General features: G+C 41.9%; 1 protein-coding gene across 1 annotated transcript; it reads left to right on the top strand.

Annotated features, from left to right (window-relative positions):
• Positions 1 to 23433, top strand: ift122 (intraflagellar transport 122 homolog (Chlamydomonas)). Its single transcript, XM_074682533.1, has 29 exons — positions 1 to 153; positions 1254 to 1320; positions 1411 to 1495; positions 1578 to 1656; positions 2000 to 2076; positions 2212 to 2278; positions 2360 to 2506; positions 3299 to 3374; positions 4304 to 4495; positions 4848 to 4986; positions 5115 to 5317; positions 6364 to 6501; positions 6596 to 6760; positions 6958 to 7155; positions 8781 to 8921; positions 9243 to 9296; positions 9914 to 10075; positions 10821 to 10987; positions 13084 to 13255; positions 14338 to 14440; positions 17550 to 17690; positions 17790 to 17887; positions 20031 to 20131; positions 21211 to 21376; positions 21492 to 21609; positions 21704 to 21832; positions 22421 to 22497; positions 22608 to 22772; positions 22905 to 23433. The coding sequence occupies exons 1-29, from the start codon at positions 110 to 112 to the stop codon at positions 22989 to 22991; spliced, it is 3558 nt and encodes a 1185-aa protein (XP_074538634.1). The 5' UTR covers positions 1 to 109; the 3' UTR covers positions 22992 to 23433.
• Positions 23434 to 23546: the final 113 nt, after the last annotated feature.

The following is a 23546-nucleotide window of genomic DNA, read 5'->3' as shown; positions in this document are numbered from 1 at the left end:
AGTCTGCGCAGTAGGATCGAGTCAGAAACCTTTTGGATGGAGGGGCTGAAAAAATCAACAACCTGTTGATTCACAAAAACCTACCTCGATCTTTCTTCAGCAGGTGAAAATGAGAGCAGTTCTAGCCTGGAAAGAAAATGTTCGTGAACAATGGTAAGAGTCTTTTTGCTTATGTTTACACTATCAACCTATGGCGATGCTGCAACGTAACGCTAGGTGGTTAGCAACGGTGGTTGCTATGTAAACTTGTGATAGCTTGCTAGCTACGTTAGGTAGCATCTGCGTCCAGTAGACTTGCCACCGCCCATAAACGATAGAAGCATTAAAGTTTCGTGCTTGAATAGCATATTTCTTCCCCTTAATCACTGAAGCATGTTGCATTTCTTAAATAACACGGTGTGGAGCACGTTTAGAGCTAACGGTAATGGTAAGCTAGCTTGCTGTCCTTGAGTTGTTGCTGCAAATCACTACCTATTAAAAAAAAATATGTTTTCATGTAAGGAGCTACTACTATCAGCACAGTTGAAAAGATATACGAATCAACATTCATCTGTGTACATGCAAATGCAAAGATCTCCTGAATTTTATTTTATGAAACATTCTTTTTCAAATTGATTTTTCATAATTTCATTTAAAGAACCCGTTCTATAAACAAGTCCTTCCTACTCTTATGATTGTTTTACATAGCTTTCAGCATTTTAAATTAAACTTTTTCTTCCAATCACTGCCAAAATCAAACAAATTCATGGAACCTGTAAATTTTTACGTGCATTTTTTTAAAGGTTAGTTTTTGATATTGGTATTTATACCTTTCTGATCCTTTTCAAAACCCAAATTGGTTTTATTTATATTTATTTCCTTTTAATAAAATCCATATAAATAAGGTATCACAATAACTTAAAAAATAGATTTAAAATTGATTATTGCTGTGTATGTATGCCAATAACTTAACCAAAAAGCATGTTATCATTTTATGACCCTGGTTAAATGGAAGTAACATAGAGTCAACAATTTAAATCAGCAAAAGAAGTTTATGCAGCAAAACAGGAGCAATTGAAGAGACAGTGAAAGAAAGATGTATGGCTGATGCCATGAGGCGGATCTGTGTTGCAGTCAGGGACAGGATGGAAGGAGTTTGACAGAATCCTCTGAAGGTGCCAGGGATCAAGAGTTGGTGAGGTATGGAGGTTGGAAACTTCCTTAAAGAAATGAGAATCATCTTTGTACATAACTTCTGTCATTCTTACTTACAGCGTTTATGACCTTGCATTCAAGCCAGATGGAACCCAACTCATTGTTGCTGCAGGCCTTCGTGTCCTGGTAAGATTTAAGTCACTTACTCTGGAAAAGGCACAAATCTTAAGAATCTGTGTATTAAAATGATGTATATGTTTTGTGTATTTGTTGCAGGTTTATGAAACAGCTGATGGAAATATAATCCAGCCTTTAAAAGGACACAAAGACATAGTGTACTGTGTGGCCTATGCAAAAGATGGTATGCAGGTGTTTTTCCATTTGTTCTATTACATTTTTTCTGTGCCACTTCTTGTTGCTTTTCTAACCACTACATCCTGCAGGTAAGAGGTTTGCCTCGGGGTCGGCTGACAAAAGCATCATCATCTGGACGTCTAAACTGGAGGGTATTCTAAAATACACGTAAGTTCAAATTTAGTTTATCAGTTCAGTCTTGAGGAGCTAGAAGAGAATTCTGAGTGAACCTGTGTGCATTTTGAAAGAGCTGTTGTATTGCTGAATGTGTTCATTTCTGACTGGAAAATTAACATCTTTGGCCTCTTTGTATTTCTTGATGTGTGTTCAAAAACAATAACATGGGTAAAAATTGAAATATTTGGAAAATGTTGATTGAAAATATTAAAAAACTGCCCAATCAACCAAAAATATCACTACTTCCTGCGGTATCTCCACTGACCCCCAAGGGGCCGCAGACCTCGTTGAAGACTTCTGCCTTAACCCCTTCCTTCAAAATTTGTTTCCTCAGCCACAATGACTCTATTCAATGTGTGGCCTACAACCCTGTCACTCACCAACTTGCCTCTTGCTCATCTGGTGACTTTGGTGAGTAGAGCATCTCACTTTATGACCTCATTAATAAAACCTTTCAAAATGATATTGTTCCTTTTTCTAGTTTTAAAAAGAGATTTTCTCTATGGCGCACTAGACATCTTCAAGCAATATGCTTTACATTCTCAGGTCTGTGGTCTCCAGAGCAAAAGTCTGTAAACAAACATAAAGTGAGCAGCAAAATAACATGTTGTGGGTAGGTAAAATGTTCTTATGACACTATCTTCAATATGAGTAACGTGATAAGATTATGCTAATGGCTGTCGTTTGGTTGAAGTTGGACAAACGATGGCCAGTACCTTGCCCTTGGCATGATGAATGGAGTGGTGAGCATTCGCAACAAGAATGGAGAGGAGAAGGTGAAGATAGAGCGTCCAGGGGGCTCCTCCTCTCCTATCTGGTCTATAGCATGGAACCCATCTAAGTAAGTCTCTCTAAGTTATTGTTGTATGAAACAGATGGAAAAGTAAAGCAGTACTGCTTTGGTGACCTGCCGAGTGACATTTGCACTTCTATGCACTGTCAACACAATAAGCAACACCTTGGTTAATGATAGCAGAATGAGTCAGTGCTCTTTGAACAGTCTGTGTAAGACCAGCAGGGGGCAGTGTGCAACCAGTGAGAGTTGGAACAGTTTTTTTTAAAGGAAGAGGATTATGATGAGATGAAGAAGCTGTTGCCCCTCTTTGAAAGCAGGAAGCTGAGTTCTAGACCTCTCACAGGACTAGTGAACAGGTAATGTGGGAGTGGAGGACCAGGCAGGAAGTTAAAATTTAGCTTGAGGAAGGGTAAGGTGGGCAACATTGAGAAATACGATGCACCTGAGACAGCTTTATCAAGTTGCTTCACAGATTGTCATCGCTGAGAATTTGTTTTCTTGCTCGTGGATACTTTAAGAGTGTGAATTCATCTTAGCACAAAGCTTTAAATTCACGGGTCACATAGGCTCACTGTGGATGATGATAAAAAATTAACACAACGCTCTCTCCTTCTCTGTCCACAAGCAGTATATTACTGGGGAGTAAAATCAAGTTAAAAAAATAAATAAATAAAGCCTAACATGATAAAAAGGCTAGTCCATATTCCCCCCTTTTTGAAGGGTAATCCCTTGGCTTGGATTTATGTCATCTTTTGATAAACAACAAACACATCTGCAGTACAGCATGTTTACAGAAGTACTCAGTGTAAGTCTAAAATATTTTTCTTGTATTTTCAGAGATGAGCACAACGACATTCTGGCTGTGGCAGACTGGGGTCAGAAGCTGTCATTCTATCAGCTCAGCGGGAAGCAGGTAATCATGGAACAGCTCTTAAGAAGAAACCTGAATCTCAGACTCTCATACACTATGCTTGAACATTACAGACAAAGTGACTTGGCATTGTACATACACGCACACACTCATTGAGTTCTTATGCAATATGTTCCAATAAAGAAACTCGCCAGCCTCTTCAAACTGTGAAAAGGGCATTTAGGTGACTAAACAAAGGCTGTCTCATTAACTTGCATGGTAAATACCAGAGCACTAATAGCATTTTGAAACACTGTCAGCTCACTGCGCTGTATGTGATATGAATTTCTATAGCAATAATAACAAGAACACTTGACTCAGTGTGCCTGCTCAAAATATATGTTACTGCAAACACTTGAGTGAGTTTAGGAACAGTTTCCTGTTGTAATCAGCCTGTCAGGGTCTAATGAAAGCATTACAGTACATTTGAAGTGATCCTGCTATGCCTAAATGGCCCTCTCACTGTCCCTCCTTCCTACTAAATTCCCCGTGGGCGATACCGTAATTATGGACAAATATGCACTGTTCATTACTCTGCCGTTACGCCTCAGGCTCATATATTGTCATTGGCCCATTCATCTCTCGCAGTGAGCATTCAGTTTTGATTACAACACTAGGGATTGTTTGAAATGAAAGAAAATAACTTTGTATTGTCAGGGATCTGAGTGAGGAGAAACAGATGCGCAGAGTTCGGGAATTAATATGGTGTTGTGCAAATGCACTTTGAACATTTATACAATAGAGGCCATTTAAATCAGAGGAAGCCTTTCTTTTCATCAAACACTCAAAGGGATAGTTGAATGTGCCACGGACTTTGATGTGTTTAAGCCCCAGACAGTGGGAAGTATTGGCCCAGGCCTCTGGGCAATAAATATGAGAAATACTCTTTTTATTCTGGGTTTAATGTCTCCTTCTCTCTTTGTCTCTCTCAGATTGGAAAAGACAGGACTCTCACCTATGACCCGTGTTGCATCAGCTATTTCTCCAAGGGGGAGTATATAGTCACAGGCGGCTCTGATAAACAGGCCTCCCTATACACTAAAGATGGAGTGCGGCTTGGAACCATTGGAGAGCAGAATGCCTGGGTGTGGACGTGTCGTGTTAAGCCTGACTCAAACTTTGTGGTGGGTCCACAAATTGTTAATAAAAAAATAATTCTTGAGATGTTAAATAACAGTGCATGAAGTCAGAGCAGAGCGAGGAAAATGTAAAACAAAACACTCAGGCCTGAGATTCAGACTGTCAGTCAGCATTTGAGTTTTTGTTCTCATCACGCAAACATGCATGCAGTTACACCTCAGCAGCTCTCACCTTGCCCTTCTTAACTGTAAATGACGATACATACACGGGAGAATTGGCAGATCGTCTGGGTTGCGCTGTGTAGATACTTTGACAACAGGAACATTTTCTCACTCTCGCAGTCTTTTCTTAGAGGTGTTAATAGGATGTACTGCTACATTGTTATCTCTTATCTAGGTGCTGGGCTGCCAGGATGGAACCATTGCCTGCTACCAACTTATCTTCAGTACAGTTCATGGCCTCTACAAGGATCGCTATGCATACCGAGACAGCATGACTGATGTCATCGTGCAGCACCTCATTACAGAACAAAAAGGTGCACTTTTGCTTCAGAAACAGGCTATTAGCTTCAAAACATCCAGGCTTATTGGACTGCAAATTCAGATGTGTAAACTCTTCTGATACACTGAACACAACTCCCCCTTCATTTCCTTCTCTCTCTAGTGAGGATCAAGTGTCGCGAGCTGGTGAAAAAGATTGCCATCTACAGAAACCGCCTCGCAATTCAGCTGCCAGAGAAAATCCTCATCTACGAGCTCTATTCAGATGACTCCTCAGACATGCACTACCGCATTAAGGAGAAGATTGGCAGGAAGTTTGAATGCAACTTGCTGGTGGTCTGCTCACAGCATATCATCCTGTGTCAGGTCAGAAAAATGGGGTTAATTTTGCTCACTTACAGCTCATTTTCAGAAGATTTCTAATGGCAATGAAACAGATGGAAAATAACAGAGATGCTACTTTAACCTACTAAAGCAAATGAGCCAATTAGTGAGGAGACTGACGGAATAGTAAATTTCAGTGCCTGTTATCACTGAGGAGCAGGACTTTTTATTTTTACTGCAAACATTTATTATAAATATGACTGCTAAAGCAAACAGCATGAGAATTTTGTGCATAATGCTACATACCATGAAGGGGTGACATAACCAACATACACAAGCTTCAAAATGTCTCTTATGCTTCTTAGATTGAATCCTGTTGACCTGAAAGAACACTCTTTGTTCTGTAAATAGCACCAATTCACACTTGACAGATTAGTAGAAAATGCTGTAGAGACATTTGAGCACTATTAGCATTAGCGTCTAGCCATGCAGTGCTAGTCCAAACAACCCAGAAAAAATGATAATATCCTGGAATTACAGCTTTCCCAGATGTTTCTGCCTTGATCGCAAAAAGCTCCAGCTGTGCATGTGCTCTGCAGGCTCTGCCGCTCCCTCCCCATATCAACCCCTCTTCAAACTGGATCAAGTGAGACAGCTGAATGAAGGGGAGGGACCACAGTGTGTTGAACCAGTGGGTGTCCCTTGGGGTTCCTCTCTGCTTCTCGTCTGTGTGTGTGTTTGACAGAGGATGGTAGGGAGGAGGAGCAGCCATAACACGGAGGTTATTTCCCTTTAAATCTGTCTCTGTGTGACAGAGGTGCTTCAGATCTCTCTCTTGGAGGCATGCTCGTGTTTCATGCCTCAGACAGCTTTTAGACGGTATAAATGGACTGTGATCGTATGGGCTGTGTATATCTGTGTCAAATCAAATCATTGTTTACCTTTATAGCGTTGCTGTCTGAAAGTAAGTCACACTTTGCAGTGTTTAAAGGAGCAGCAAGCTGAGATCTGTTACATGTTTTATGAGAATGTTTGAATAACATAAAGGATGAGATGTAATACTTATCACACTTCTCACCACTTTACAGGAGAAGAGGCTCCAGTGCATGTCTTTCACAAGTGTCAGGGAGAAAGAATGGGTGATGGAGTCTCTAATTCGCTACATCAAAGTGATTGGTGGTCCACCCGGCAGAGAGGGGCTGTTAGTCGGGCTCAAGAATGGAGCTGTGAGTAACAAACATCCCCACATGAAACCAACATGAAAACTAACTGATGCTTTGTTTGGATTATATTTTCTCATCATTATTTTTTTGAATGTAGATCCTGAAGATATTTGTTGACAACCCATTTCCAATCACACTGCTGAAGTTGTCAACCTCAGTGCGGTGTCTGGACATGAGCGCCTCCCGTAACAAACTGGCTGTGGTGGATGAGCACAATACTCTCCTGGTTTACGACATCAACAGTAAAGAACTGCTTTTTCAGGTCAGCAGCTGAGGAGAGTCAAGTGTGTGATCAAGGAACTTTGAAGATGTGCAAATGCAGTTTAATGTGGTGGAATTAAATCAAGCGTGAATGTATGGATAATGATGTTCATTTCTAACACTTACAGCAAGGTTACACATCTTATTCTCCTGCTTCCCTCCTTCACCTGCCCCCTCTTTATTTTGCTCGCCCTGCAGGAGCCTAATGCTAACAGTGTTGCCTGGAACACCCAGTGTGAAGACATGCTGTGCTTCTCTGGCAACGGCTACCTTAACATCAAAGCTAGCAACTTTCCTGTACATCAGCAGAAAATGCAAGGCTTCATGGTCGGCTACAACGGATCTAGGATCTTCTGTCTCCACGTTTATTCCATGTCTGCGGTGGAAGTGCCTCAGGTGTGTTGGATCTTGATTGCCTAATTTTGGTCCTGACCAGATGATGATGGATAGTGTATATACAAGCTTGAAAAGAAAAGTCGAATTTGCTAAATCTCCTTTCACACAAATACTGCATCTCCTGAAAATTCCCCAGGATTATCCAGGTGGGCTTTGTATTTGAATGCAAACAGACAAATTTTCCACACGGGCCTTTTTTCCTGCCAGCCTGCTTGTAAAATCTCCCCAAACTGATGTTTGGACACAGCAGGTGATAGCCTGGAACATTCACAAAGAGACAGCAGACAGGGAATAACATTGTACTTATTGATCCAGTTTAGACTTTTTAGTGTGTGTAAAGGATATATACACTCACCAGCCACTTTATTAGACACACCAGTCCGAATGCTCGTTAATGCAAATTTCTAATCAGCCAATCACATGGCAGCAACTCAATGCATTTAGGCATGTGGACATGGTCAAGACGATCTGCTGCAGTTCAAACCGAGCATCAGAATGGAGAAGGAAGGAGATCTAAGTGACTTTGAACGTGGCGTGGTTGTTGGTGCCAGATGGGCTGGTCTGAGTATATCAGAAACTGCTGATCTACTGGGATTTCCATGCACAACCATCTCTAGGGTTTGCAGAGAACAGTCAAAAAAAGTGAGCAGCAGTTCTGTGGGCTAAAATACCTTGTTGATGCTAGAGATCAGAGGAGAATGGACAGACTGGTTGGAGCTGATAGAAAGGCAACAGTAACTCAAATAACAACTTGTTACAACTGAGGTCTGCAGAAGAGCATCTCTGAACGCACAACAAGTCCAACCTTGAGGCAGATGGGCTACAGCAGCAGAAGACCACACTGGGTGCCACTCTGGTCAGCTAAGAACAGGAAACTGAGGCTACAATTTGCAAAGGCTCACTGAAATTGGACAATAGAAGATTGGAAAAACATTGCCTGGTCTAATGAGTCTGGATTTCTGCTGTGACATTCAGATGGTAGGGTCAGAATTTGGCATCAACAACATGAAAGCATGGATCCATCCTGCCTTGTATCTACAGTTCAGGCTGCTGGTGGTGGTGTAATGGTGTGGGGGATATTTTCTTGGCTCACTTTGGGCCACTTAGTACCAATTAAGCATGGTTTAAACGCCACAGCCTACCTGAGTATTGTTGCTGACCATGTCCATCCCTTTATGACCACAGTGTACCCATCTTCTGATGGCTACTTCCAGCAGGATAACGCTTCATGTCATAAAGCTGGAATCATCTCAGACTGGTTTCTTGAACATGATGAGTTCACTGTACTCAAATGGCCTCCACAGACACCGGATCTTAATCCAATAGAGCACCTTTGGGATGTGGTGGAACGGGAGATTCTCATCATGGATGTTCAACCAACAAATCTGCAGCCACTGCATGGTGCTATCATGTCAATATGGACCAAACTCTCTGAGGAATGTTTCCAGTACCTTGTTGAATCTATGCCACCAAGGATTAAGGCAGTTCTGAAGGCAAAAGAGGGTCCAACCCAGTACTAGTATGGTGTACCTAATAAAGTGGCTGGTGAGTGTATGTATTGAGTCAGTTGTGTGTTGAATGTCAGGTATGCAGTTATTTTTGTGGTCGTGTTTTTCTCCGTACAGTCAGCACCCATGTACCAATACCTGGAGAGGAAGATGTTCAAAGAGGCCTACCAGATTGCCTGCCTTGGTGTGACGGACAGTGACTGGAGGGATTTAGCCACCGAGGCCCTGGAGGGACTCGACTTCGACACTGCTAAGAAGGCCAGTCACCCACAAGTTGCTTTTATCAAGATCAGTGTCACTGACCCACTCATTTCACTACTGTTATGACCACAGGATAGTAAAAACAATACAAACAGCAGCAACTCCCACACATGTGATTACGGTCCTCCTCTCTTTACTCATACTTGCAAGTCATCTGCAAACACTTACCGGCAGTTTACAGCATCCACACGATCCAGGCAGCCAAATATAAACACGGGAAATGTTCAAATCAAAATATTAGAAGGAAGGATCTGTAAAATGCTGCAAAGAAAACACCAAAAACAGGCTCAGAGAGGTTAAATACTTCATTTTTTTCAGGCGTTCATCAGAATCAGGGACCTTCGCTATCTGGAGCTCATCAATAGCATTGAGGTAAGATTTTGTCTTCAGAATAAGGAAAGGATCTCTTACTTTTCAAAGGTAGGTAAGTTTCTTTTTTTTGACGCAAGCTGACATCATCATCATCAGAGTTAGACACGGCTTGAGAGAAACTCAGCCAATCACTTTTTTTTTTTTAAATCACGTTTATACACTTAATTGCTCAGCTGTGCCTCAGGCTTCACTTTAAGAGAAGTCAAACAAGGGAGGATCCTGTACCATGACCTCTTGGGGTTGTGTCCACACACACACACACACACACGGTCAGATTTTACACACAAAGAGCACTCATACATTCCTTTACAATATGCATGAAGTCCAGAGGCGAGTTCTTTTCGACTTGGCTACTGACAAGAGAGTTTCTGCTGGTTTATTTCCAAGAAGAATGTTTGCTCTTTGATAGGAATTAATTTCATTATAAGAAGCAATCTTTAACTCTATTGTGACTGATTATAAAAGACTCTGGTTTCTTCATTGAGCCAGCCAGCAAGACAAAAGTTTCAGTTTGACTGTGAGTGTGAGAAGGGTGCCTTATCATTGTGAGTGTGTGGACATGCACACAAGTCTTAATCTCTCCACCCATGCCAGTGTTCGTGTTGACTGATTTGCAGGAGAGGAAGAAGCGGGGTGAGAGCGACAATGAGCTGTTCCTGGCGGACGTCTATGCCTACCAGGGGAAATTCCATGAGGCAGCCAAGCTCTACAAACGTACCGGTCATGAATCCCGAGCCCTGAGCATGTACACTGACCTGCGCATGTTTGACTACGCCAAGGTGATTAAATCATCGATTGACAAAAAACACATCCCTGTATAAACCATAAATTTGTATCATAATGGACGGAATAACCTGAAACTTGCAGCATTTTTGAAGTATAGAGAACATGTGTTTTTCCTCATCGCGCGCAGTTATGCCAAGTTGGGGCCCTGCGCTGCGTTCAAATGGCCCCCTTTACCGTCTGTCTTTCATCTCCTCATACATCACAAGAATCTCCACATATATCATCTGATCAGTACACACACGTTGTGCTTTTACATACATATCCCTGAACACATGGCTGAGCAGCTGGAAATGGAGCACAAATGGAGAGAAAAGTGTTGAGTGTCTGCTCTTACATGAATACTTTGATGAGGAGGTCAGAGGGAGTTGAGGCGAATTCATGCTTTATTATGTTTACATGAGGAGACACTTTGATCAGCAGCATTACATTCACAATACTGGAGCAGACGACACAACCATGACTTGCTTATGTATATTTGTGTGTGTGGATCAGATTGTGTGTGTTTGATGTGCTTGCTGTATATTTATGTGGCTGTGGGGGCCATCTGGTCCTAAAGGCTGTTTGTTTTAGGTAGGATGGACACCGGAGGGAAAGACCTTCCAGCAGCCGGGTGTTTGCGTGACTCTCTTCCTCCTCCTGTTTCGGCATTGACCCTCATGGATATGGCTGTCTGAACTTGACTCCTCTCCTTCCTTCCAGAAAAAATGACCTCTGGCGGTTTATGTGACTTTCTTGCAGGAGTTTGTCGGATCGACAGACCCTAAGAGCACCCGGATCCTGATGACCAAGCAGGCAGACTGGGCTAAGAGCAGCAAGGAGCCTCGGGCAGCAGCGGAGATGTACCTGTCAGCAGGAGAACATCTTAAAGCCATAGATATTATAGGCGAACACGGCTGGGCAGACATGTAGGTGTCAGTCACTGTGAAAGCCTCTTAGCACTTACAGAAACACTCTTACTTCTCTTTTTTAAACTTTTCTGAACTGCTAACTTGATGTTCCAAAATACACACACACCCTGGGATACTGTTAATATGAACATTTTCTACTTTTTAACTGAGCAAAAGACAGCTAAGTGGTTAGAAATGTTCTACACAGCAATTTCTGTCTGAAATGACTCAATTTAACTGTCAGTGGTGTGGTTTGCTCCATTTTCTCTCAGGACATTGATTGAACCTTACACAGCCCTATAACACAAGTGGAATGATAAAAATATAGTGTTCACTTAGAGTAGTGGAGTGAAACTGACGAAGAACAGAGACGGGGAAAAACACAAACATTCAGATTCAAATTCTAAACCTCTTGATACAGAACCACTCTTATGTTGCTTCTAGGCATGCGGGGCAGCTGCCTAATTTACCACATTTTTAGTCCCTCCCCCAGTGAAATACATGTTGCAAATTGCTGCCAAAAAATACTTCATCTTACCAAGTGTTAGTTAGTTTGTTAGTTTAAAGACAAAAATGAGGCTTGAATTCTTTATAACTAGTAAAAAAAAAAACCTGCCAGTGGAATAGTCTAGTTTTAAGCAAACTTTTTAGCATTTTTTTTCTTGTTCCATTAGCAGTTGTTTTACTTGTTACGAGCAATTCAGACCTTATTTTTGTCTTTAAATAATTTAAAACAAGATATTTCTCAGATCTGACCAGTTCAATGTGGCTCATATTGAGTATAGCATGACAATTTTTTACTTAAAATAAGACAAAACACTTAATAAGATTCCAGTTTTTTTGCAGTGTACTTGTACTTTTCTTTTACTTTTTGCTAAGGATGGACGAGTACCGATACCAGGTATCGGTATTGGGCCGATACCATCCCTTTTTCAAGGTATCTGTACTCGTGAAGGCTGCAAATAACAGCAGCAGATACTCTTGGCAAGAAAATCTTTCGCCGAGCAAGTCCTCCTTGCCACTAGTTGCTGCTAATTGCCGCGGTGTAACACCACGGCTAATGTGCACCAAGTACTGTTCAGATAACATGAATGAACTAGGGAGAGTAACTGTTAAACTGTTTTATTTTGGACTTTAGTTTACTTTAAAAATACTTAAACTCTGACAGTTGTTCGTTTTATTGTGCACTTTTAATATATATATTTTTTTGATATTTCTGAAACAATTCTAAACTCAGAGAGAGTTGTTTGGACTTAATGGCAGAGTGACTATGCTGTCTTTGGTGAAAACAATTTGTCACTGTTAATTGAAATTTTAAGTATCAAAAGTACTAGTAGTATCGGTACTTGGTACTCAAGAGGAAGTACTCGTACTGGTATCGGTCTGCATAAAAAGTGGTATCCAACATCCATACTTTTTGCAGATTAATGTTAAATGTTAGCTTCCTGCCCATCTACTGAGACAGAGAGGTTTCCCTATCCTCACCCAAAATCAAAGGTTTATGTTTCACGAGCAAGGTTTGGTGACACCATATGTTAAGAATCCTGTCTTGGTCCTGCATGCAACCTCCACAAGTGTGATACAGAAAACATCCAAAGATTCCTGGATCCTCCAGTGAGTGAAAAAGTGCAGATGTATTTTTAACTAGCTCTGCTAAGTTCATCTCCAGTAAAAACAGATCAGACATAAATTGGCTTAAAAGATGCTTGGAAGAAATGCTTAAATTTTAATCATTGTTGCAGCAGAAGAAAAAGAAAGAAATGATTAGTATCCAGAACATGTTGCACAATCAGAGAATTCTTAGAAGGTAAATTCAACATGGATATGAATGTGTGCAACACAAACCAGGCGAAGAGTTAAGCCAGAAGTCTCCTCTGCTTCCCTTTGACCTGTTGTGTGTATGCTTTGAGCCGCCTGTGGAGCTAGCAGTGGGTCAGCTCAAAAAACACACACTCCAGCTGAACTCCAGATCTTCAATCTGACTCAGAACCAAACAGTGACCCTTAACACCCATTTGAGGTCACAAATAGAACTTTACACAACAGCGTTCCATGTATGGGTTTATCTGCCCTCACCTTCTGTGTGTGTGATCACTCCTCTCTCCCCTCTTTCAGGCTGATCGACATCGCCCGCAAGCTGGACAGAGCAGAAAGGGAACCCCTGTCAAAGTGTGCGCTTTATTTCGAGAAGCTGAAGCACCACGGCTACGCTTCTGAGACTTATTCCAAAATGGGGGACTTGCAGGCTCTAGTGCGGCTGCATGTGGAAACCAGGCATTGGGAAGAGGTCTGACACACTTATGCACACAGGGGCACAGCTGCTCTGTTCATCATGGCTTATATATAGTACTCTGGGACAATCACATCAATAAAAAGAGAGCTAGATAGGACTGAGCTAAAACAACTTCTGCAGAGCTCAGAAAGAGTGTCCTGTATTTGCTGAAGTTAGCACAGCTGAGTGCAAACAATAAGACAATGCATCTGCCTAATGTCCTCATGCACTAAAACTTAAACCACACACACACGCTCCACAGCTAATCATCCGGATTTGGATTTCTCTGAATCCATGCCCACATGATGATTAGAGAGTGAGAAGCACAAAGCACTGAAAGAGCATCAGCTTAAAGCTCTATTCTGCTTCCAATCAAATTCCTCCATCAGGGCTGATCATGCTGCACTCACAAGAAGAAGAAGAAGAAAATATTGCATTTCTTTAATCCATCTGCAGTCAGTAATCGAGTTTAAGGCGTAACAGAGATGCATATTGCTGATTTAAATGCTGAAACAGAAGATCCAAAAACAGAACATCAAATACAGCTCACATGGTTCTGCAGTTTTGTCTGAGGAAGTCTTCCTCAGTTTTTATTCAGTCCTCAGAGAGGAATGGAAAGAGAAAGCAGGGGGAGGCAGAGACGAAGAAACTGTGGAGGTTTATGTCCTCCACAGAGGGAGGTGGACAGAGCAGGACAGAGCTCATACAGGGATTGTGAATGGGACATATGGATACTATTCCCTGCGCACACTCCTTTCTAGAAGTATTTCTTGAAATGATTTTCAGCCCATAGGCCTGAGACACACACTCCTCCCTTGCTTTCTCTTTTAAAGTGCAGTGTGTGTTTCTTGGCTCAGATTTTACTACAAGACATTGAAATTCATCAGTCACCTTGACAGGCAAATGGGTGTCCACAGGGCACTACAACATCTTTATGTCCTGTCATTCAAACAGTGCATGAGCTGCACTTTTACTCCTAATTGAGTGTGAAATCAACTTAGCTCAAAAGCTTGTCTTTGTTCTGAACTTATTAATAATGCTGAAGTAGTGTTTGGACAGGGGGTTAATGTGTGTTTCTTTGGATTTCTCATTTTCAGGCCTTTTCACTGGTGGAGGAACACCCCCAGTTCAAAAACAATGTCTTTGTGCCGTACGCACAGTGGCTGGCTGAGAATGACCGGTTCGAAGAGGCACAGAAAGGTGAGTTTTCATCACCGACCACCGCACATTTCTGTTTTCATAGTGTATATCTCCATGTTTGTTCCAGTGAACACTAAGTCTGGAGCTACAGACTCTGTTTACATATGGAAGTGATAAAGCCCCTGCCAGCTCTGCTTAGGACACAGACATTTTTCTCTCCCTCCTTAAGATGCTCTCTATCCACTGTAAAACATGATCCTCTTTGCTGGAGCGGAGCAGAACAGAGCTGGGCTGCCTGTTAACTGAATGACATGCATGCATGCCTCTAATCACCAGAACTACAAGCGGCTCTGATGATGATTACCAACTGTAACCATAGTTATAATCAGCTCATAGATTTATAATTATGATCTCAGCAGGCATATTTCCTCGTCTACATAATCTTCCTCTGCCTGTCTCAACACGGGATACATGACTGAACAGGCCTGATTGTACTGGAGCTTGCTTGTCTCATGCATTTTGCTGATTGTGTGTACTTTAGTTTGGCAGTAACGCAGTATTTTGTTACTAATGATTGTAATTGAGCCCGGTTCTGTCCCTGTCCATGGTACTGGTACTCCTAGATGGAAGCTTTTATAATGTTTACCATTACCTTAGGTGGTTTGGTTAACTTAGTAGCTATCAGAGCTGCAGTAAAAGTTTTTAACGAGTTTGTAATATTTCAACCATTGCAAAGTCTTTTTGACTGTTCTGTAATTTTTTTGGTTTTATTGTTGTTGTGTTAGCTCAAAAGTAGAAGTCTTTTTGGAGATGGAAATCTCTCCCGCTTCAAGCTGCTGCAATGAACTTTGTGTTTGTGTTAATGCTGGCGCCCCCTGTGGACAAAGTAGCACATAACTCTGTCTTATACACATTTGAGTTGTTACTCATCCATCATCATCTTTAAAAAGTCAAGTGTTTCACTTATTGGTACTATTCCCTGGGTAAAATATAACTAAATTATTTTTCTACAGCGGTCTGTTTTACTCATATGACCCCTACCCTGTGGCAAAAGTTAGAGGTATGGATGCACTGATATGAACATTTTGGCCGATACCAATGTCCAATATTGATATTGCTGTTATGACCAATAACCGATATTTACTGATATCAATATTGGGGAAAAAAAATCTGAGATGATGTGTCGAGATAGTTCAAAGAGAAAGAGTGGAGCGATCAAAGGATGGAGCGCCTGAGATGAAAAGTATGTTTTGTAGGTCTTTGGATCAAAAAAAGGAAGAGGGACACAAAAGAAGGTCCACTCTTCTTAGGTAGTTTTGATGTTTACATAGTCATAGGAAACAATGTTATTGGGGTCTTGAAAGATTGTTCAAGATGCTCTGAAAATGGAGCAGCTAATGAGTAAATATCGTCCCACTTTTACATATCGGCTGATGCCAATCTGTTAAAAAAAATGACTAACTTCGGCCAATACCAATATTGATATCAATATATTGTGCATCCCTAGTTAGAGGCGTTAAAAATCTCTTCGAATAAGTTATCACTCATGGTTTTGGTTGTTTTTGTCCTCCATATAAAAGCCTCAACACAAGTTTCACTCTGTTTTCTAACCAACTAAGAACTCCACACAGGAGCTTTGACTCTTTAAAACCTGTTGGAACATCCGCGCTCCCATTTTTACTCTTTACATTTTTAAATTACCGCAACTCCTTAACCATTTGGGCTAGCAAAGAAAAAAATTCTAACTGCTCTTTAAATAAGTAGAAAAGCACTCAGAAAGCGCAGACCTTTGCCAAGCATATTGTGATTGTCACGCAACACTTTAGTCCTGTTATACTCCCTTTCAGCAGACTGTCTGCTACAATTTGGTGTTAGTTGTAGGTTTGTATGATAATGTGTTACCTGACAGTGTTGAAAAATATGATGACCCAGTTTATATTTCATATTCCAGATCTTAGTATCCAGAATATTGACAGGATCTGGATCGTACTCTACATCTGTCAGAAATTATGGTGACCTTGTTTTGTATTGTTTTGCAAAGCAATCTGACCATTTATCGTGGAGTTATAAAGTACAGATTGAGTCCAGTTGGCCTGTTTGTTACTTGGGTGATATAAGGAAAAATGACGGTACAGATCCACTTGAGTTTTATCAACATAGGATTAAAAACTTGATGAGTAAGATTTCTTCTATATATAAAGTGAAAACATGTTTGGTGCTGGGATGGAGACCCTTCAAAAATGACCCTACCATATTGATTGGCTGTTCTAACACTGTACTGTTTCTGTTAGTATATGGGAACAGCAAATCAGAACCACAGACACACTCTGCATATTTTACAGCTTGTGTTTTTGGTTTTCTGTGAGAAGAAAGTGATGTCGCTAATTCCTTGCTTTAACCAGCAGCAGCTGAATATGGTTTCTCTCTGGTTAGGTAGACTGATAAATATTTACTGCTAAAATATCCTAACCCCCACTGAGGTTGCAGGGATAGGGTCAGTGGAAGGGTCGACTCCCTAAAGCTGCTTCTAATTATCCCTGTGATAGGAACATGAAGAATGGAGCTCAGGATTATTAGAGCTATAAAGGTAAACTGCTTGGTGTTTCATATTCAGGAGCAACTCATAGCTTTTAAACTGCCTTTGTTGGTTACTACATGTAGACAATTAAGGTAACCACGTCTTGTATCCATTTAGTTCAAATTGATCCTGGCGTGTAGGAGATGTGTGTTTTGGTGTGTGTGTTTTTGTTTGTCTTGTTGCCTCCAACTTTTCCTCATTACATAAGATTTTCCGATTGTTTGTTGGAGGTTTCAGATGTAATTTCATTTAAAAACACTTTCTCTTCTCTGGTATCTCTGGTTTCACAGCATTGAGTTGACCTGACAAAACTGCCAGCACTTCCTATTCCAACAAAAACTCTAATTAAAAGCAAGAGAGCCCCCCATTGTGAAATAATTTTCAATAAGTTCAGTGCAGAAACTAGCCAACAGCGACTTCAGCAGGAAAGGTGTCACCACGAAAATAAATAAATAAAGCAGCATGTTTTCGATTGGCACTTCAAATACAGCAGTGCCCCGAGACTCAACAGTTTTTCAAGGACACAAAATAACGATCGGTCCCTCACCTCGTCCTTTTTTCTGTCTCTCCCTTTTTTTTTTCACTCTTTAGCATTTCACAAGGCAGGGCGACAAAACGAAGCTGTGAAAGTCTTGGAACAGCTTACCCACAATGCCGTAGTTGAGAACAGGTTCAATGATGCAGGGTATTATTATTGGATGCTGTCGATGCAGTGTTTGGACATTGCTCGAGGTGAGACCCAATCTTTTATAACACGGTTTGTTTTTACCGCATAAGAATCCTTGTTGCATTTTCACTCGTCGTTTTGCTCCATGTCTCTCCCTGAAACAGAAAGTGAAGAGCAGAGGGATGAAATGCTGAAGAAGTTCGAGCGGTTTCAGCACCTGGCTGAGCTCTACCACGTCTATCGCTCCATCCAGCGCTACACAGTGAGAACACACTGCTTTTGTCAATCCTACTCTTTAACATCCAGACCAGACGAAAGCAGGAGGAGGCCTCAGAAATCACCAGGCTAGAAAAGATTGGCTGTCAGTTTGAAAGCTCTGGAAACATTACCTACTCTGTGGTCAGGTTTCTGTTTAGGCAGAAACACATTCCTCTTCATCTGGGAGGTTTTTTTTAGGTATGCTGACAGCCTGTGTGCATTTCTACCCATTTTCTAGCTCTGCAAGATGATGTCAAACAGAAAAGGAGTCAGAGTGAAAGAGAAATTAAAAGGGCTATGAGGAGTTTGAGAGTTCACGTAAAATTAAAAGGTACCATGTTTAGGTACCTAAATGTATCCTTGTGACTGTGAGGGAGTGGAAGAGTAGGCGATTTTCCATGGTGGACATGAACACAGCATTGCAAGGTTGTATATTGAAGAATGGATGTGTTAAATTGAATTTTTTTTTAACTTTCTTATCAAACAAATTTATATTTTTTTTACCTCATAAACACATAAAAGTACCGAAATTTGGTACTGTTGAGTACCTGTACCAATTGCCAGGTACCGGGCATCTGTACCGTATCGTTTCAAATGTGAAAGGTACCCATTCCTACTTTAAAATGAGATTTTCAGCGCCAATATTGCTGGTAATAGGTTATTTTAAATTGCTACTTCTTAGCTTCCCGATCGGGTCGATCAGGACCAGATTGATTTACGGCGTGTCTACATCTCTATGACAACACCCCGCCAGCTGGCAAAGTTTATTTGTAGTGATGGTGGACACAGGAGCCTAACTGTCAGACAGAAAAAGGACAGAAGAGCAGAAGAAAGCTAAATGGGAGAGTGATAGAGCCTGAGCTAAAGGCTAATTAGCCTTTAGCACAGGGGCTAAGCTGTTTATGATAATGTCCATTCCAACCCACATACAGCAGTTATTCTGCAGTGGTCTGTTCAAACTTGAAAGTCTATCAATAAAATGAAGAGTGAGGTTATGTTAGCTCTATTTGGTAGATGACTGGCAGAACATAGCTAACCAGGATTTACTAAGGTGTCTGAGAGCAGCGGACTGCCAGCTGCGCTAAACATAAACGGCTACCAAACTACTTAAAAACTCACAGTGTTTACTTGCCGTCATGTTAGCCTACAGATACGTTGGAGCACCGGGCTTCTGATGTCGCTAACATATAGCAGGCTACTAGAACGTTTGCTTGATGCCAAGTTTCAAGCCGTAGTGCTACCTAACTGTGCTGTTTGGTTGACTTACCTTGGCACGGTGTATCCAGTAAAAAGTTGCCTTGAACAAAGAAGATTTATTCCGATTCGATCTCCGTTTAGTTCCAAAACAAACACACACCTCACAAAAAGTAATTTACAACAGTGTGTGGAGACAAGGTGGTGGGGGTGTACAAATAAAACAGATCCTCATAGCATCTTTAAGATGAGCAAAAGAGTGACGATAGAGAGTCAAAGCTACAGATCTGTGAGTTATGGAGGAATTCCATCAGCTTTAACTTGTAAAAAATCACAACTGTTAGACTTTTTTGACCAAATATTCATCGAAGTTGGCAGAAAATAAATTACAGTTGAACCTGCTGCTCAGATAGATGAGGGCTTTGGGCAATCACAACCTCTTTGACCCCTTCACTATGGCAACCATCTGCCTGATTGATCATGATGACGGCCTAATCAGTGGTCTTCTCCAAACCCCCCACCCTAACGTACTTACACGCAAGTAATTCCTGGTTACGAGCTCTATATGGGTGAGCTGGCCTGTATCAGTGTCCTCAGTTTGTTGTTTCAGCTCTCTGCCCGGCTGTGGTCATACTCCTGCGAGCAGCGAGACGTCTCTGTGATCCAGACCAGAGCAGGAAACCTCTATATCTCACTTTAACTCCCCCTGGGCAAGAACTATAGATTCCAACTATCAACTTCTGGGTTGAAGTGCTGTTAGCGATAGCTTTAGCAGATCTTTCTTTCCTTTGCAGGGCACGGTGAGGTTGGATGACGCAGGGCAAACAGTAAAGGCTCTTTAAGACAAGGTTAAATGGAAATGATGAGTTAGTCAGAGCTTTTTTTAACCGAGAATCCTCTCTTTTTTTTAATTCTGTGACCTTCCTCTTGCATTTTTTTCTCTTTTTTCGCAGGATGAGCCCTTCAGCTCCCACATGCCAGAGACGCTCTTCAACATTTGCCGGTTTCTCCTGAGCAACCTCACCAAGAGCATACCACCAGGCATCTCAAAAGTGTATCCTTCCATGATATAAGCAGAATTAACACAGTGCTTCCATATCAAGCAAATATTTTTAGAATCAAGTATTGTGGGGCCTGTCCTCTTTGGAAAACTCTCAAGAACAGACATACAAATCTGAAACGAAGACTGGCAGAGACAGCAATGATAAAGTGGTGGAAAGGAGATAGAAATAGAGGGAAAACGGAAGTGTTGGCGCCACAGCGGAAACCATGCTGCTCCTGAGAGACAGAAAAAAAAAGACGATGATGAGAAGGAGGAGAGGATGTCAACAAGAGGCGCATTCTCCATCGTCTAAACAAATGCTTTGATTGCTGAATACTTAAACATACACAAACACACTAAACAATGTGCTTAAACTTGGGAAAATATACACAAATCTGCCCACACAGACAAATCCATGTGGTCTCACACCACGGAGGCAAAGTATGAGGAAGGAAAGCCTGGCCTTTGAGGAGGAAATGAGGCTGGTGTTCCAAAAACTTTGAACTCAGGTTTATAGACTTAGCCGGGACTGTGCAAGGCTCAGTGTGAACAATTAAACACATTGTCACAAAAGAGCCACACTAAACAAGCCACACAATGGGAGGACGTGCGTTTTATCAACAGCACCGGCAGTGGAGCAGAGCAGGGTGTGTGGGAGGAGCTGAGTGGAGAGGAGCAATGTTAAGTTTAAGGTGATGGAGGTATGCCAGCATGGAGCTGCTGCAGCTGTAACTCATTGACCTGTTACTGCCACTCTCAGCTCTCTTAACAATCTGTCTCTTCATAAACACAAATAAGCAACAATTTCCTCCACTCACACAGAAACAGGCACGCAAGCTTGTTTCAAGCACACACACACACACAAAACCACCCACAAACAGCCAAATCGAGGTATCACTTTCAGGGCATTTAGCCAGAGCTGCTGGCTCAGCACAGCTCGTGTTGGAATCATTCAACATACAATCATGCTTGTTTATAAATACTCAACAGTGTGAGCTCTAGATAGATAACTAATCCATAACGTCAGCTGGAGTCAGACATGTCTTTGTTATTGTTTTAAGACTTCCTGTTTCCTTTAACCTGATAATTAGTAACACCTTGTACGCGCTGGCAAAGCAGAGTCGAAAACTGGGTGCCTTTAAGCTTGCCAGGTATTCATACGAGAAGCTCCAGGAGCTGCACATCCCCTCCCGCTTCCAGGAGTCCATAGAGCTGGGCAGCCTCACCATCCGCTCCAAACCGTTTCACGACAGTGAGGTGTGTTGTTCGACTTTCATACACTAATATTTGTTACCCATCATTAGATAGTATTGAGTTATCACTGCCTTCTTGTTCTTCAATGCTTCCTTCTTCACTCAAACCTTTGCGACAGGACCTGATTGAAGGCATGATGTGCTACCGCTGCTCCACCAACAACCCCCTGCTGCTCAACCAGGGGAGTGTGTGCATCAACTGCAGGCAGCCTTTCATCTACTCTGCCTCATCATACGGTCAGTGACTCAAAAAAAAGATGGTGTGCATTATGTTTCCCAGGGAGGAGGCCATTTGTGTTTTTAATGTAGCGTGTCTCCTGTGTGTGCGCAGAGGTGTTGCCTCTGGTGCAGTTCTACCTCGAGGAGGGCATCAGTGATGAAGAGGCTGTGTCTCTCATTGACCTAGAAGTTCCTCACACAGATGAGGCGGATGCGCGCTGGCAGGATGTGGACAATGGTGGTATCCTTTGGTTTTTACAAAATGTAACTGCACACACACACTCAGACAGAGGAGCATGATTCACTGGCTTTTTATGAATTATTAACTCTTCACTCTGCTGCCCTTGAGTCTGAATCCCTGCCCGGGCACGCTGCCTTTCAGAATGAAGCACGTGACTCCCCTCTGCCCTGTGATACTTCTAAGAAGCTGTTTAGTCTGCGTTGGCCTGGATTCTGTGCTGGTGGGTAAGCTGTCAAAGCTAAGTCATCTTAGCTCTCTAGCTAATAGGGTTAGCGAGGCTCTCCTGTCTCATCTTAATGACACTAACCCTCTGCGAGCTGTAGCCACAGCCCTGGTGCAGGGATTAACCTGCATTAGCCGACAGACACTCACTCAAGGGCATTGAGGTCTGCCCTGTTCCTGCAGAGCCACCATGTGACTGGCAGGCTACACTGATTGGCGTTTTGAACACTCCCACTTTTAGATTAGTCCCACAGGGATAATTTTAGCACTCTTGAAGATGTCGTTTTAAAAAATCATATCAAGTAAAAACACGACAGGAAGATGTGTGATCCCTGAGCAGTGTTGTTCTTAATTACAACAAATCAGAGCCACAAGCGATGAGGATTGATGACGGTTTGGATGATGCAGAGGAAGATCCATTTACAGCCAAAATGAGCTTTGAGGTAAGAAAGGACAGAGGAGATGAGGCGATTAATATTCCACCTACTGGGCAAACCAGCTGGAAAGGGTAAAAGGACAGGGTCCATAATAGAAAGTGTGTGTGTCCAAACAGCAGGGGGGCTCGAACTTTGTCCCAGTCAAGGTGGGTCGCCCGTCGCTGCGCTCTATGAGCAGGAGGGACGTGCTGATCAAACGCTGGCCAAGGCCGCTCAAATGGGAATACTTCCGCTCCCTGCTGCCCGACGTGAGCATCACCATGTGCCCCACCTGCTTCAAGGTAGAGCGTTTATAAGACACGCAGCTCTGTCTCTCACTAATGAGGCCTTTTTACTCTTTTCACTCGTCTGTTCTTCTCACGATTGTTATTTCCAGGCTGCTCTAATCTACATATCTTTGTACTCCCTCGTAGATGTTCCACAGTGAGGATTATGAACTGCTTGTGCTTCAACACAACTGCTGCCCGTACTGTCGCAGACCCATCGATGAACCAAATTGATGCACTCAGTATCGGAGCAGCTCTTCTTTTTTTACCTTCAAGTTTTTCACTTTTTATTGTCCTGTAACTGTTTTCTTCTAACACCGCTGTCACTGTTGGTATAGTGAAAGCAGCCCTGTCTGACTGAAGCCATGCCAGCAGTGTTTGTGTATAAGCAAAGTGCACCATCAGCCAATCAGGACAATTGGATTATTTGGATCAGATTACTTTTGGCTGTCACTGATTACATTATCACTTAAAATGGACCGTTGGTGCAGAGTACAGAGTATCCTGTAACAAATATTTATTTTAAACAAAACTTTTAATGTACGGAAAACATGAATGTGTTAGGGTGTCTTTATACCAATAGCACATAGATGCATCTATTGTTAGTCAGAATGTGTTTTATATTGTTATGAAGGGAAAACAAATCTTTTTCAATAAAGTATTTTCTATTTTCTAAGTCTGTTGCTTTTTAAATGATGTTTCAGAGGTATCCTGATTTTAACTTCTTACTCTTGCAGATTGAACTTTTTGTCCGTGAAGGAGAGAGCCGGAGGGAGAGTGCGTGCTCCG

The sequence above is a fragment of the Halichoeres trimaculatus genome, unplaced genomic scaffold (genome assembly GCF_033239565.1).
Source record: "Halichoeres trimaculatus isolate MK-OKI-2021-1 unplaced genomic scaffold, fHalTri1.1 fHalTri1_scaffold_11, whole genome shotgun sequence".
NCBI lineage: Eukaryota > Metazoa > Chordata > Actinopteri > Labriformes > Labridae > Halichoeres > Halichoeres trimaculatus.
The sequence above is the reverse complement of the archived record's forward strand: the minus strand, read 5'-3'. Positions and strand labels throughout refer to the sequence as shown.

Excerpts from the sequence above, each read along its gene's own strand:
- ift122 (XM_074682533.1), top strand. The coding sequence starts at position 110 with ATGAGAGCAGTTCTAGCCTGGAAAGAAAATGTTCGTGAACAATG. Across the intron at positions 154-1,253 it reads GAAAATGTTCGTGAACAATG|CGTTTATGACCTTGCATTCA; the intron begins GTAAGAGTCTTT and ends TCTTACTTACAG. Across the intron at positions 2,077-2,211 it reads TTGCTCATCTGGTGACTTTG|GTCTGTGGTCTCCAGAGCAA; the intron begins GTGAGTAGAGCA and ends TTACATTCTCAG.